At 34.0% G+C, this 17308-nt stretch overlaps 1 protein-coding gene across 1 annotated transcript in view; it reads right to left on the bottom strand.

The window, feature by feature from the left end:
* Window positions 1-380: 380 nt before the first annotated feature.
* Window positions 381-17308, bottom strand: part of LOC122127995 (gametocyte-specific factor 1-like) — a 97980-nt gene continuing 81052 nt past the window's right edge. Inside the window, exon 6 of the mRNA XM_042702299.1 lies at window positions 381-538. Coding sequence (XP_042558233.1) covers window positions 381-538 — 158 coding nt within the window. The remainder of the gene's footprint in view (window positions 539-17308) is intronic.

The following is a 17308-nucleotide window of genomic DNA, read 5'->3' as shown; positions in this document are numbered from 1 at the left end:
GACAGGTTCTCCCCTATACTCAGATCTCCTGGGCCAAGGCCCGAGGCTAAGATCTTGCTGGTGTCACTTGCAGGTGGTCAGTGGCGGTTTTATCCAGCTGCGAGTTCTCGCTGTTGGCCCTTTTAAGTTATTGTTAGATCCTCTAGGTTTTTTCACCCCCCCTTCCACTCCCCTACTTCTGGATCCAGAGAGGATGGAGGAGGTGGCAGTGAAGAATAGAAAGGGGCTAGAGAGAACCAGATATTGAGGGGGTGATAGCCAGTTTCCTCCCACTTCTCACATCAGGATGAATCTGAGAAGAGAAACATTCCAAGAATTCCAAAATACATACATACAAACATTGAGAAAAAACATATTTACAGCATGTGCAGTGTAGACTGTCAGACAGAAAGTGCTGGACTACAGACGGGCCCAAATGTCCACACTGGTGGATAGTTTACCCTGATGGGGATCCGGGGGACGTCTCCCACTGGCCCAATTGGCTGTCTTATAGCATGTCTGCCAAGATTCTTGACAACCTCAATACAGAACCTGCAGGCTACACGGATATCAAACAATTACAAAGCAGCAATGTTTTAACTTACAGGCCATTTGCATCATAGTGTCCCTGAATCCTTTTTTCCAATTTTTTTTTTTCTAAATTTTAAAACTAATGGTTCCTTCCTCCGGGAACCAGGTGTATACTTCATCAACAAAGTGAAAGAAACATTCTAACTGACTCTGTCTAACTTTCACTCCTTGAGCGTGAAGCATACCCTTGAGAGCCTGCACATATAACATGCGGCTCTTATCTTGCCCCATAATTTCTTACTCCCGACTATACTATCACCTGCTCTCTTTTTCCGGACGTGTCCTCTTACCTTAGCGGGGTCCTCTACCTTAATCCCAGGTTTTCAGGTCCATGTTTGGGCGCCACTTGCCATAACCAGCCGGCAACGAAAGGGAATCCTGAATTAGGGGATGAGGATGGAAAAATAAAGACATAAGACAAAGTATGAGGTCGGGAGGTCTGCAGCTCAAGACTACAGCACCATTTATTTTTAACTCTCCTTATTATATACTATTAGAAGTCAAGAGGTAACCTAAGGTCACCATACTGCAGAAAAGCAAGGAAAATTTTACTAAAAACAAGATGCAGATTGAAACAAGACAAGGTCAACTGATAGAAAGTGAAACAAACTCTACACACATAGCAAAGCAAACCCGGGCACCTGGTGTTTTTCATGAAAGCCAGTTCCTTGTATGTGCCTTCAAGTGAGCACAAGGGTCAAGATGACCTTGGAGCTTTACCCTCAGGTCCCAACAAGTGTGGCTTCTAGTTTTTCCTCTACACTTATCTAATGAACATACTTAGATAGTAATTTAAAGCTGAGTATAGAAGCACAATGAGCAATGATAATATTGTCCTGTCAGAAATTCGAGTTAGTAATTTAAATTCCTTCTTAAGAATAAACAGAAAAATTCCACGATATTATGAGTAATCACTATTGAAAATTTGAGCTTTTAGAGCTTTTTAATAGATCTATTATTTACTCTGCATGGCAAAGGACATAGGTAGCAATAGCAATAGAAAGCCTACAGATTGGGAGAAGATCTTCACTAGAAAAAATGTATAATGAAATGCTAGAAGTCCTTTGTGTAGCTATATAAACTGATTTTTTTGTTGTTGTTGAGATGCTCCCTTTCATCTAAAAGCAGGTAGGCCTCTCTATTGACTTCAGGTGATTTTGATGATTGAAGGTGCTTGTAAGAAGTCAAAATATATTAGTCATTTGCTGTAAATTAAATCTCACTTTTTTTGTCTTGGAGAATATAATGATCAAAGGGAGAATATGAGCAAGCAATAGTTTAGAGTCATGATTCCATTGTGAGTGGAACACTAGTCAGTACTCCTTGATACCATTTTCCACAGTCTTGTCACAAATACAATTGGCCTCCTTCTCTATCTGCTTTCCTAGCCTGGAGCTATTCGTTCATTGTGTAAGAAAATTATGATTCAACTGATTTCAGTTAGACCAGTTACTAGAATTTTGAAGGATTTATATTCTTGTCTGTAATTTGTTGAAAACTATGTCTCTGTATGAAGTCAACTAAAATCGATTTAGCAATTTTAAGTAAATCCATCAATTCTATTTCCATTAAAAAATCCTTATTATAAAAAGAAAATTCTGTTTGACCTATAAATTTATCAGAGGCATGGATTTTGTGGCTAGCTAGCTCATTGTACATCTCTCTCTTTCTCTTTCTCTCTCTCTCTCTTTCAAGGTTCTCCTAGATAATATGATTGCTCCATAATTATCCTATTTGATTTGGCTTTTATACTTTTGTTTGCATAATTTCACTTTCTGCCCTGCCTTTTCCCAAACCACGTATATAATAGGCCGTATTTCATATTTTCTCATTCCTAGAATAAGCTTCACATGCAGAGACCAATGGTCCTCATTTTTAGACTGTATATTCATCAATTCCCTAAACTCCAGTTATAATAATGGAAAATATTATTACCCTTCAAAGTCTTTCATAAATATGAATTTAGCTAGACATTATATGAAAGTACTTTGATACATTCTGAGGAGATTAATGGCAACAAAGTATAAAATATGTATTTGCCCTCCAGGTTTTTACACCCAATTTAGGGACATGTGGAAGAAAAATTACAGAAATGAATTTAAAAAATAACATCATCAGTTGGCTAACACATGTGTCAAACTGTGTGCTGCCACCAAAGTTTACCTAAGGTGCAGAAGGCTAAAGGTTGGTAAGTTGGTAACATTGTATTGGAGGATGTACATATTTCTTGTTTTTATTTATATTCTCCAAATTTGACAGTAAACAGGGTTTCTTGTGTTCTTTATTATTGTTTGCATTTAAAACTATGGATATTTATATATAGAGATAACATAATTTGTTAGAATGGTATTTGCTGCAATTTTAATACAGATTTATATGAGTATTAGGATGTTAAGTTTATTGACCATTTTTAATGAACAATTAAATAACACTCTCAATTGTAGCCAGGTGGTGGTGCTCATACCTGTAATCTGAGCTACTCAGAAGACTGAGTTCTGAGGACTGTGATTCAAAGCCAGCCTGGCCAGGAAAGTCCGTGAGACTTCATCTCCAATTAACCACCAAATAAATAAATAAATGGATAAACCAGGAAATGGTGCTGTGTCTCCAGTGGAAGAGTACTCGTCTTGAGGTGAATAGCTCAGCGATAGAACCCAGGACAAGGATTAAAGCCAAACAACTGACAAAAATAAAAGAAAAAACTTTGAGTTCCTTGTTTTTCTAAATTTTCTGTTGACATTCTTGTACCATACATTTTCTTGTATATATGATCATGTTTTAGGCTCTTTTTGCACAGTAGGTACACTAATGGAGAAAAATACATCAGTAAATCACATCCTTTTGTAGTTATTACCAAGATCAACAATGTGAAGGTGGCAAGAGAAATTCTAATAGATCATGGATAGTCTCTGTGCAGGTTAAGTAATTTAGTTTATATTGCAGTGTGGTTTGAGATGTTAGCTCACAACACAATCAGGAGCTTGTGCCAGCACATAAATGAAATCCTTGTGTTCTTCAACAAGAACATCTCATTATGGAGGGGAAAAAAGTAAATTCAACAATATATTATAGTTAATTTCACATGTGATTTACTTCTTGGCTTAAGTTCTTTGCCTTGCTGCTGACACAATTGTTCACAATTAATTGCCAGGATTCCAGAGCCATGTAGCTAGCACAAGTTATTTCATAGCATGTTTACATGAATATTTGATTTTCCCATTCTCTCCTTTCTCTCTAGAATGTCTGTTAGAAACTATGTACATATTTGTCGGTATTATATATACTAATGTATATATCTTGTTGATTTTGTGATCAGATAGAATCTACTAGGAAAAAGGTCACAACTCTTTCATTCACATCGTTTAAGATGTAATATTCTCCTATAGTCTCCAAAATATCAACTATGAAAAGAGTCGTTAATAATGAGTTGTGGGGTTATTTTTTTGGACTTAAGATTCAATTTCAACATATATACTACCAGGTAAGATATGAGTTAATCCAGAGGATGCTGTATCTTCAGTCAATTATCACCAATAGCATGCTCACTACACTAATTTGTACAATAGACAATCCAGAAGATAAGTTACCATCCCTGAATGCAAGGAGCTAGATATATGAAAACAAGAATAAGAAAGGGTAATATTGACCCAAACTTATTTATAGGATATGTTAAAAGTTATTTATAGGATATTTTAAAAGTTCTAAAAATAAAATGAATGCTACTGAAGAATTTGGGGAAAGCCAATAAAAGAAGCCAAGACTCTTAATTGTGTTAACCTGAGATTTTTTTAAAATACACATCGCTTTTTAGTTTCTCTATTTCAACATCTTTCTTAAAAGTAGATACCACAACTATCTATCTATCTATCTATCTATCTATCTATCTATCTATCTATCTATCTATCTATCTATCTATCTATATTAGTGAATTGCAGTGAATAGCATAGCAGACTAAACATTGTCTTTTCTGAGTGTATTGTTATCTCAGTCATAATCATAATAAGTAGATATTAGGGCTTGTCCTGGTGTGATAAGCCAATAATCTTAGTTATCTAAGAAGTTGACCTAGGAAGGACTGAAATTTGAGGCCAATAGTGGTAAGAATACGTCTCAACCAACAGTCCTAAAAAGGAGTCATGCCTAACACGCAAAGATAGGAGGTTTGAAACCTGAGACGCACCATAAGGTAAAATGTGAGCCTTATGTGAAAACTAATGGGAAAAAAACAAAACAAAAACGTGGCTGGAAGTGTGTTTGAGGTATTAGAGCCCTTACTTAGACAGTGCAATGCTCTGAGTTCAAATCCCAGGAAAAACTCCCTCCTTACCACACACACACACAAAATACACAAAAATATAATTTAATGTATCACCCACAATTTTTTTTCACTTTCTTATTTTATTGTAATGTTGCTGTACAGAGGGTTTACAGTTACATGAGTAAGGTAATGGATACTTTTCTTGTGGAGCATTGTTACCCACTCCTTTGTTGTACTCCCACTATCTCTTTTCTGCCTCACTCCTCCTCCCCCACCAACCCAAAGTTGTAAAGTTCATTTTCACTAAAGTGTCTTGCGGGTATCATTATTCCAGTGGGTTATCCCTGTCATTGTTTCAGTATTTTTCTTTGTTACTTTCAATATACCATGGAATATATTTCATTTCTTTTGTATGTTCTCCCCTATTTTCACTGTACTTCATTTTGTATATACATTTGTCTAATTTGGGAAGGGGTAGGCAAACCTCAAATAATTAACATAATGGTAAAAAGCATCACTCAGATCAGTAAGAACAAATTTATCTAAAAATAGCTTAGTCCTGTTACTATTCTTACTTTGTATTTGCTCATCTTATGGTACATGAGGGTATTTCTTATCTGTGTCCCTATAACAAGACTCTCAAGAAGTTATTTCTTCCCATGTCACTATATTACAATGAAGAATAATGTAAATAATGATGCATTCTTCTTCACAAACACAAACCATTCAACAATGCTGAAAAATAATGTCTATTTTGAAAATTGTTTTGAATTTCTTTCTCTTGGATTGCTTGTTTCTTTTGAACTCTTTTTCTGACTTCAGAGATACCTGTGCTTTTAATATTTAATCACCTTCACTCTTTTTTTTCTGTCACCGTTGTAAAGTCCAAATAACTTTCCTCAGAACTTTTCAGCTTTTATTGCTTTAATGTGGATTATCTTAGTCACCTTACTAACAATTTTCCTTTAGAGGGATACAATTCTAAATCCTTTCCGAGCTTTCCATCTTATCTTTACTGAAGATAAATATCTCTACTAAGTGAAACATACAAACCTTTATTACAGAAGCACTGCCATTTACAGTGAAGGTTTTTCAAAGATTTTATTTACCTATTTTAGACACTGAGTTTTAGGATAGAACCAAGACAAGAGAGGAAAATATAGACCTGTAGTCTTGAAAAGGCACAAAGACTCAACAGGTTTCAACTTTGATTACTCCCTCTTATGCTACAAAGCCACTACTATGCTACTGCCACTCAGCATGGTGTCCATTCTGAGATTCAGACTGACTGTTGGAGGTTCCCAGGGGAAGAAAATAATGTGAAAACCAGAGGACTAAAGCTCAGAAAGGACACATGTCATCACTTCTCACACATCATTTGTCAAGTAAACAGTTTTTCAGGACCAGAACAATGAGGGGAGGATATGGGATGAAAATTGTATCTGTCCTTCTTGTGGTCTGGCAATAGCTTCTCAGAATATTTGAAGAAGAAATAAGACTCCATATTGGCCTAATAAAGGAAGAGACATATACCTGCCACAGAAGCAGTGCCAATGAAGGAAAAATGGGAAAAGTCATTCAGGCTCAGAGCAAAGCAACAGGATGGATTTTTCATGCTTGGAAGAATATTATTTTCATTTTCAAAATACAGAAATGGAGCCATAGGAGAGTTGTTGTGTTTCTGAAGGCTGATGTGTAAATGACAATTGAGACTGAGCAGAAACCAGAATCCATGACTCGAATTCAATTCATAACTTACAAACACCGTGACTATACTAATATCTAAAACTATTCTGCTAGCTGGTTGACATTGGACATGTTTCTTAAAGTTGTCATATGTTGCTTTTTTCTTATAAACAGCTAAAAAATTAGTGTTTTCTAGAATTAAAGAATATAGCTTTTGTAAATTGTTATAAACGGAACATGAAACAAGAATTCAATGAATTCTGAAATTCTTTATGCATTTTTTCTTGGAAGAACCAAAATAGTGAAATTATTCACATTCCTTACATCCCAGAAAGCATTATTTAACACATTTGAGAAGAATTTCTATAACAGTCTTGCAAAGTATCAGTTTTTTTTGCCTTCTCTCTATCATCTTAATTAGGTTATTTATTATCTTTTTCATGTGTTTAACAGTTCTTTATATATTATGAATAAAAGATATTTGTCAAGACAAAAAAAGAAAAGGCATAAAGAAGTAGATAATTCCAGGTTCTAAAGGTTTGGTATTCAATAAAGAAAGTAATTACGCTCATTCCCTGAAGCTTTTTTTGTTCTTTGGTAAAGTTTTACATTTATGTTATGTGTTCAGATACATGTTTTTAATTGTGGCAATCTATAAAAAGAAGACTATGTAGTTAGACCAAGTGTAGTGAACCTAAACAGATATTTGGAAAAATAATTAATTTGAAAGTTGTTTATGTTTGGAAAAGTATACACTTTCTCTAAAAATGGCAAGAGCATGAGATATACTCTCCTTGTCTTTCAAAGTTCAACTCAACTGCTCTTTATTCTCAGACTCAGTTTTCAAAACGTAAATTACAGATATTTCTATTATTGTTAAATACATTATATTTAATCTTTTTTGTTGTTCCAAAAAAAAATGTTGAAAAATATCCAGATGCCAGTGGCTCTCACCTATAATCCTAGCTATTCAGGAAACTGAGATTTGAGTATCTTGGTTTGAAGCCAACCTGGGTAGAAAAGTCGAAGAGATTGGTATCACCAATAAACTACTCAGAAAAAGCCAGAAATGGTACTAAAGATCAAGTGGTGGGACATTAGCCTTGAACAAAAAGAGGCTCAGTGACTGCGCTCAGGCCCTGAATTGAAATCTCTTGGTGGGCAAAAATCAAGCAAACAAACAAAAACAACTTGAAACTTATGCACAATTGTGTGCATCCCATTTTACCTCAGAGATGTTTGTCAGGAGCCTGAAGCTTTTAGGGCAGAAAATTGTCATTTAACTACTATGTAATAAAATTTTCTTCTTTGTTTAAACTAACAAATTATATTAAAATTATTTTTAAAAAAGAAGTACAAGTGATTAAAATAAATATATGAACCTGTAATTGGAATACTTTTAAACAACAGAAATCTAAAAATAGTCCTAAAACATATTAAATATTAAATAAAAACATGTTGGAGTACATTGTATTATCATTTTTGAATTTCTTATCACATATCAGACTTGATGCTCATACCAATCCAGTTTACTCACAAAATTGTTAGTTGGTAAGAAATAAGATAGTCTTGTGTAATATAAGGCGTTTTCAATATATATGAAATGTATTTTGTGTAAAGTATATTTTGTAGTACTTTTGGAATCTTTTGGGAATAAAAAAGCATTAGTAAACTCCTCATGTAAGAAGTAGCCAAGAGCCTCAATGTAGCCCTCGATATGTAACGTAAAGTTTTAAGAAGGTTAACACAGAGGACTAGGGGCACATTATTAATTTGGATATAGATAATAAACCAACATAAGAAGTCAAGGTCATATATTGGACCAAATCTTGGCAAAAATATACAAACTGAAAGATAATTATCTGAGATGAAGTTGGAGACAGGGGCATGGCAGGAAGGTCATATAACTAGGAGTGTTATTCTGTGGCCAGACTTCACAACTTGAACAGAGGTCCCTTAGATCATAATCAAAATGAGGCAACACACACACTTATTAGGTTCTATAGACTTAGATGATACAGAAAAGTTAGTAATTGTAACAATTCGGGAAAGAATAAAAGGCAAAAGAGAAATCTAGAAAATTCTAGACCAAAGGAAGAAAAAAATAAAGAAAAGAAACTCCATTAAACTGATTGCTTACACATGTATATTTTATACTGTTTGTGAAGAATAAAGAGAAAGTGAAGATGAACAACATAGCTATGTACTTGGATAAGAGGACTCATCAGCCCCTTACTATATTTCACACTTTGAAATTGACAAAATGCTTTCTGAAGCCAGGGTCTTTCTTCTAACTTAGTAAATTTCAGATAATGGCAAGTCTTCTTTAGCAGTCATTTTGACCGTGTTTAGAACAGATGAAAATGACTTATGAAATGATAAAACATATGAGAAAGTATATGTATCTGTTTCCATTACTTATAAGTAACAAATGTCTGACACAATTTGAGAAAGTCAAATACATGAGCTTAGTGTGATCTCCAAAAGAACCCATGTAAATTGAGATTCTTGCTACTTTTACCTAGCAACAGAGGAGTCAAAAACTCAATGTTCTCTAATTAAAATTTTTTAAAGATTTTACTGTCTTCAGAATTGTTTCTTTGAATTCCACCTAATCTATTTGAAACGTGCAGAATTTCCCCATCCAATATGTGTAAAGTTTACAATTGCAGGTACATACATGGAGTCAAGAATGCACAGCTCAAGTCCACTGTTCTGATAAGTGGAATTCAGTGTGACTGTCTTGGGGTGCATTCTGCCTGGCAGGTTTGAAAAGATGAATAACTTGTAAGAAGAGGAAAGTAGGAAATGGATGGTAAAGGGACAAGCTGATATATATACATCCTTACTGAAATGTCTATAGTATACCTCCTTCTGTTTTGGAGATGTAAAAACAATCAGAGCAAGGACAGAAATGTAGAGCAAGGAAGATTTGGAAAAAGGGACAAAGATAACTGACACTGCCATTTGTTTATTTCTCCACTGAGGTACTATGAAACTATACAGATATCCAAATGAAATTTAACGATTAAATGACATCACATTTTCCTCAGAATATTGAGTTATATTCAATTATTTTTAGAATAGGAGTTGACAGGAAATTTCCAATAATTTATAGTCATTTTGAGACTACGTAGGGTAGGTTTTATAAACTAATTGCTTGATTGAAAATTAAGTTAAGGTGTTTTTTATAGAATAGGTTGACCCATTGTAACAATATGATGTACAAGATACTATGTTGAAAACGAACTTTACAACTTCCATGGGGGAGGCTGGTAAGATGTGGAGATGGGTGGGAAGGGATTGTGGAGGATAAACAAGGAACAAGGCAACAATGCTAGATAGGAAAGGTACTCATTACCTTGCTCATGTAACAAAACCCCTCTGTATGTCGACAGGAAATGTACTCAGAACCTTGCTCATATAACAGAAACCCCTACAGCGCTGTACAGAAACCCCTACAGCACTGTACAGAGGTGTTCCTGTTATATGAGCAAGCTAATGAGTACATTTCCTATTGAACATTGTTTCTAGCTCATGTTTATATTCTCTTCAGCTGGCCAATAAACTTCACAATCACTTTTCTGCTACTTCCAATTTTTAAGTCTAATACTGTGTCTCATCATTTGATGTACAGGTTCTATGATACTCCAAAATGTTATAGAATCTTTTACAAGAAGTCTGGCATCTGACTGGCATCTGATATTTCAAATTCTTTTTTTTTCACCATAACGTTGAAAATGAAATAATTTCAAGACTATCCTATAAGTTCCTTATGAAAAGTTTCAAAGATATATTTTAAGTGATAAGGAGAGTTATGGCAAATAGTAAGATGAATGAAATTGATTGAATTTATATTTTATTATAGAATACCTGACATATATATGCATATCTATCTATCTATAACCATATATGAAACCTAAATTTACAGAAAGGAATTGACAATATTACCATGGTAGCATTTCACATCAATCTCATGTCACCATGAAAATGACTCAAAAGAATACATTTTTATCATTTTATCTCGGATTTTACTTAATCTTTCCAAATTAATATAAGAATTATATTGTAACTCCTTTGGAAAATGGAAAATAAATCTGACCTGACCTGATAATCCACATATTAGTCACCCATTGCCAATATATAAAGCAATTAAGAAAATGTAAGAGTTTGTTATTTGCTATCTACCAGCTTAGTAAGGCTTTAATAAAAAATAAGTCTAGCATTTATTATTTAGTTGGATCTAATTTGAAATTAGATCTTAATTATAAATCGTATGGAAATTAACATTCTAAACTTGCTAAAAGTTAAAACCCAATATTCGGCTTTAAACATTAAAAATATTCACTCATGGCTTTCAATAATAGCATTCCTTCCTTTTGATATTGGGGTATAGACTTTAGAGGCTTTCTTATTTTTACTTATTTTTTTTGGTATGTAATGTCTTTGGCCCTACCCCATGGCCTAAGGTTAAGTCAAACAGAGAAGAGCTCAGGATACATGTACAAATATTAATTGGAACTTAAATTAAATACAGGTGCTGCTTTCTAAGTTTGATCCTGAAAGTGGTTCACTTTTTCTTCAGCTATGATGACATGATAAGGGTCTCAAGCAAGTGAATTTATATATTTATTCATTTTTTAATTGTTCTAATACCATACAGAAGTGTTACAATTACATGAGCAAGGTAATGAGTACATTTCTTATCAAGTATTGTTGTCTCCTCCTTTGTTTTCCCTTCCCAGCCCTTCCCATCTCCACTCCGCCAACCCCGACAGTCCCGCCCCCCCAACCTCCAGAGTTGTAAAGTTGTAAAGTTCGTTTTTCCACGTAACGTCTTGTACATCTCACTGTTGCAATGGATCCACCTGTATTCCTATTTAAACAATTTGTTTTTTCCCTTTCACTCCACAAATTATACCAACATCAGAAGCAGTGAAAACAGGGGATATACCATGGGGGAAGGACACCTATTTTCATTTAAAAAGAAAATAGAGTTTACTACTACCAGTGGACACCTCATGAAACTTGAAAAGGATATTCACAACCGAGAGTATTAGAGATAAATTTGCTTTTTTGTTACTATTTGTGTTTTTTAAATAAATTTTTATTGTGAAAATGCTGTAGAGAGTGCTTACTAATACACAAACGAATTAATGAGTATATTTCTTATCAAGCATTATTGCCTCCTCCTTTGTTTCCCAATCCCATCCCTTGTCATCCTCTCCTCCCGCCTGCACTATCTCCCTCTCTCCCTCCCCCCTGACAAAGTTGTTTGTGTTTTGACATAACGTCTTTTATATCTCATTGTTGCAATGTATCTACCAGTATCCCTATTTAAACAAATTGTTTTTTTCCCTTCTCCTCTCCAAATTATACCAACATCAAATACAGTGCAAACAAGGGTTACACACGGGGGTAAGGACATACAAAAGAATAAAATAATCATGAGTACCTTATAAATAGAAAAAATAGCAAGAAATAAAACAAAAACACTTGTGTCCTTATCTTGGAGTTCATTTTGATTAACATCATCTTATCTGACCTTTTCTGCTTGGCTCAGACATATACCAATTATTTCAAATAAGCGAAACCATGGGACCTATGTTTCTGTCAGCCTGGCTTACTTCACTTAATATATTTTTTTCCAAGCAGAAAATTTCTTAATAGAGACCCAGAAACATAACAAATCAAAGGAAGGTTGGACAAATGGGATTGCATGAAGTTGCAGAGCTTCTGCATGGCAAAGGACATAGCTGCAATATTAATAAAAAGCCCACGGATTGGGAGAAGATCTTCACTAGCCATACACCGGACATGGGTCTCATATCTACAATATACCTGGAACTCAAAATGTTAAATCCCCAAAAACAAATCCTCAAAGAAACAACTGCCCAATAAGTACGTGCTCTACAGACTTACAGATAAACTTCTCTGAAGAGGAAATGAGAATGGTCAATAGACACATGAAGAAATTCTCAACCTCTCTTGCCATAAATGAAATGCAAATCAAAAGAACACTGAGATTCTACCTCATCCCAGTTAGGATGGCTAGAATCAAGAACTCTAATAACAACAGATGCTGGAGGAGATGTAGACAGAAGCAAACCCTACTGCACTCTTAGTGGGAGGGTAAAGTTTATCAACCACTTTAGAAAGTAGTATGGCACTTCCAGCAATCCCACTTTTGGGCATTTACTCGAATGATCACAAACAAGACTATACTAAAGTAAGAACACAAATGAGTTTGTTGCAGCATTATTTCCCATAGCTAAGATACGGAACCAGCACAGATGCCTCTCAATAGATGAATGGATGAAGGAAATATTGCATATATACACAATGGAAGAAAATGCCTTCATTAGAAAGAATGACATGGCTCCATTTGTTGAAAATGGAAAGAGTATTGCTATGGTTATATCAAACATTCCTTAGGGAAGGTACACACAATGCCATAAGTCACATCTGTGAATTATTAGGAAATTGTAACTAAAATTAATATTTATTCCCTGTTGCTTTCTCTCTTCATATAAGCTTATGTTAGAACATTTGGTATTATTCCATATATTTTAGTAACTGCATACTCCACAATAATAATATAAGATTATTTTATGCAATTAAATTAACACTTTCTCAACAATCATCCACAAAGACAAAACTTGCATTTTTTCTACTACAGATTAATTTGACTAATTTCAAATTTCATATAAATGTACCATACAGAATTTTTTGCTGTCAAAATAAATTATTATTTTCATCCATGCCATTGAAACAGTTAGGAGTTTAATTATTTTACTAAGTACTAATCTAATTTATGAAAATAGCATATCATTTGTCATTTTTCTTTTGGTGTATATTTTCCACTTACTATTATAAATATACATACTATGGGAATTCATATAGAAGAGCTTCAGTGGAAGTTTATAATTTTTCTAAGCATTTTCTTTTAGTTTCTTTTGTATTTTCTTTTAGTTGCTTGTGTTTTGCATTTCAGTAGTTTCTGTTAGCTTTAGTTTATGAGTTTGTCTGATTCTAATTTCTTAGAATATGAATTGTGCTATTTTATTATTATTTTTTATTAGTCATGGGCCTGAACTCTGGGCCTGGGTGTTGTCCCTCTACTTTCCAGTTCAAGGATAGTGCTTTCCCACTTGAGCCACAGTGCCCTTTCCAGATTTTTTCTACTTATATCGTGCTGATGACCTCATGCATGCAAGACAAGCACTCTTTCACTAAGATACCTTCTGAGCTCCAAATTATGCTATTTTACTGGTTGCTCTAATATTCAAAACACAGAGTAACATATTCTAAATCCCTCTATAAATAACAGGGTGCTATTCAACGTTAGTGTCTCTAATTCATAAGAGAGTATTCCCAGTTAATCTCTCATTTCCTTAACAAAATTGCTGTCATTCATTTCCCTGAATCATAACCTCTAATCATTTTATGCATTGTTGCTATTAATATTTTTAATAACATTTTATGGATAGTCTATAACAAACAGGAGGAGAATACTTTATTTTGATATATTGTAAACACCTCAAAATAACTTTCTTTTTGCATGTAAAAAGTGTATTTTGTATATCTCCCATTTCCCTCTTTCTAAAGAAGTCCCAACATTATCTGCACTTCAAGTTCATTGTAAGAAATGGCTTGATTTTACCAGAAACACTCTCTGTCTCTGTCTCTCTGTTTCACTGTCTCTGTCTCTTTGTCTCTCTTTCTCTGTCTCTCTCTCTCCATATATACATATACATATATATATATATGAAATTTTCTGGATTGAATGGGATTTCATTTCTTCCTCTTGATTTACATAATAATCCCAGCAACTTTATAAATAATCTCTCCATTTTTTGCCATTTAATATTTTGCTATTGTAAAAAGGTAGCAAGACCTTCCTGCATGATATATAAACAGACATTTCATTTCATTTTACTTTACAACTAATATAACTGTTACATCAGTTCAGGTTACCCTTCAGATAGAATTTGAAAACAAGGTGTTGGTTTATGTTCTTAATCTAAATAGCTAGTTGCACCTGTTGCAGTAGGTGACATTTTTTGAAAACTCCAGGACCTTTGTAAACACAATAAATTTAGAAATGAAAATAGAAAGCCTCTGTACTGCAAAATTTCAAAATCTCATTGACATTGATAATGTTACCCCACTTTCTCCTATTTGCCACAGCAGAACTTGAGAATTCTAGAGGCTAAGGGTAGAGCTCAGTAGGCTTGTCCTTTTTCTTCACAGATACTAACTCCTCTGTCTATACATGCACAACCAGACTCTTCCTTGTTTGAGAGCACAGAGGTAAAAAAAAAAAAAATTCTTAGACTGATTCTGCTCTTCTGATGCTGTCGCAAACCACTCATCTTTTCCTTTACTACATTTACATTTAAATATTATTCTATGATTTATTATTGTCAAAAACATCCACACATGGTTTCTTTAAGTTGGGTGGTGATTTCTCTTGTGATTTGCCATTTGCATCTCTTTCTGTAGTCTTTGGAGAACAAACAATAACTCCAGCTCGATTAACAAAGTGAAATGGCTTCCTCTTAATGGGATCATGATAAACACACATTTTTCTTGAACAAATTCTTGTGGATGGCAGTTGCTCTCATATCCTTTTATTCTTATTAGTTTTTAAAAATTACTCATATTTTAGGAAGCTATCTATGCCACTTTTCAATTTATTATTCTCTAGATTTTATTGCATCTAAATACGAAAATAATAAATCACCCAAGTCCCATAGAATACTTACAAATATTTCGGGGAAATGTTTTAGAAACTTCTTCCCTGGGCTAATGGTGAAATGATCTCCTATTCCAAACTGTTGAGTAAGGTGAGATTCATAGACCAGTTCTTACAAGTGAATTCAAAATATTTTTTGTTACTATTGTTACTAACGTATTTATTAGGTACCATGTGATTTTTTGTTGTTTTTTATTTCATTCTCCCATGGTATAATCCCTGTTTTCACTGTATTTAATGATGATATAATTTGGGGAGGGGAAGGAGAAAACAGAATAGGGATAGAAGTTGATCCGTTGCAACAATGAGCTGTACAAGACAAATGTTGAAAAACAGAATTACAGCTTAGGTTGGGGATGTTGAGGGGAGTGTAGTTGTGGAGATGGGAGGAAAGGTATTATAGGGGGAAAACAAAGGAGGAAGCAACAATGCTTGATAAAAAAAAAAAAGTACTCATTACCTTTCTCTTATAACTGTTATTCCTCTGTACAGTATTTTCACAATAAAAAACTTATTTAAAAAATTACACCAGTATTTCAGGTCATTCAGCAGTGTGGAAATCATAGGACCACATTTCCAAGCTAGCTCAGGAGAACAGTCTGATAGACTCTAGCCAATAAAACAAGCAGAGTAGGAAGTCCTAAGTTATAATGCTAGTACCACCAAAAAAAAAAAAAAATCTCACTTTCTTTCTTTTGATTCTTTCCTAGTAATCATATTGAAATATGTTTTACATTTGTGGGCTTTGTTTGGGTTTATATTTTGAGATGACTTACAATTCCGGAATACATTTTCAAAATTCTGGTTACTATTAGCAATTCCTTTTTTGAAATTTTATTGTGAAAATGATATACAATGTGTTTACAGATAGGTATGGAGTACATTTACTTTTGAATGGTATCATCCCCTTCCTCATTCCCTCCCACCTGAGTTCTCTCCACTCCCTAGTAATATAGTTCATTTTAACATATTCTTCCATTTGATTTCTTGTTATATTCATATAATTTGTTTTTTCATTCATATACAATTTTAGTTAGAATGAATCAATTCATTTACTTATATCTATCTAAGAAATGAAATGTATCTTAGTTATACTGCTTTTTGGTGACTCTTTTATATTAGCCCATATTTATAAAAAGATATTTCATTGTAGTATTTACCTGCATTTATATAATGTTCTTTAATAAAAAGCATCTTGGTTTACATCATTCTGTTTCCATAAAACTGTACAGAATATTGTGATTCCTCCTTCAATCTACTACATTTGCCCAATGCTCTCTGTAATCTTCACTCCAAAATACTCTTTATTTAGTGTACGATATTATTTTATTTATTTATTTTTTGGGTCCAGTCGTGGGGCCAGAACTCTGGGCCCGGGCACTGTCCCTCAGCTCTTCAGCTCAAGGCTAGCACTCTACCATTTGAGCCACAGCGCCACTTCTGGCTTTCTTTAAAATCTGGTTATGTGGTGCTGAGGAATCGAACCCAGGGCCTCATGCATGCAAGGCAAGCGCTCTACCACTGAGCCAACTTCCCAGCCCTACGATATAATTTTTTAAGGTTCCAAACGCACATATAAAAATCTATGTGATAACATTAAGTAGAAAGACTTTTCTACTTAATTTTACAATGTTTGACATGGATGTGGATGACATTTGTGGAAGAATAATACACTTTCTTGATTAATTCACTGTTTGAACGGATCACCTAGCTTGATTGCATTGCCAGTGTAAATTATGCTTCCATAAATGTTGCTGTGCGCTATGTCTATTGTATCTTGATATACATTCTTTTGGATGTATGCTCAAGAGTGGAATTAAGATATCGTATGTTCTATGTTTAGTTTAATGAGAAACCTCCATTGTGATTTCCATAGTGGCTTTCCTAATTTACATTGTCATAAATAGCATAAGGATTACTACTTTCCCAACATCTTCAATAACAGGTGTTTGGGGTTTTTGTTTTGTTTTATTGCTTTGAGGATAGTTATTCTGATGACAAAGAGATAGAATCTCAGTGTCTTTTGATTTGCATTT

Source organism: Dipodomys spectabilis, unplaced genomic scaffold, assembly GCF_019054845.1.
Source record: "Dipodomys spectabilis isolate Male_0828 unplaced genomic scaffold, ASM1905484v1 ptg000319l, whole genome shotgun sequence".
In the NCBI taxonomy this organism is placed as follows: domain Eukaryota; kingdom Metazoa; phylum Chordata; class Mammalia; order Rodentia; family Heteromyidae; genus Dipodomys; species Dipodomys spectabilis.
The sequence above is the reverse complement of the archived record's forward strand: the minus strand, read 5'-3'. Positions and strand labels throughout refer to the sequence as shown.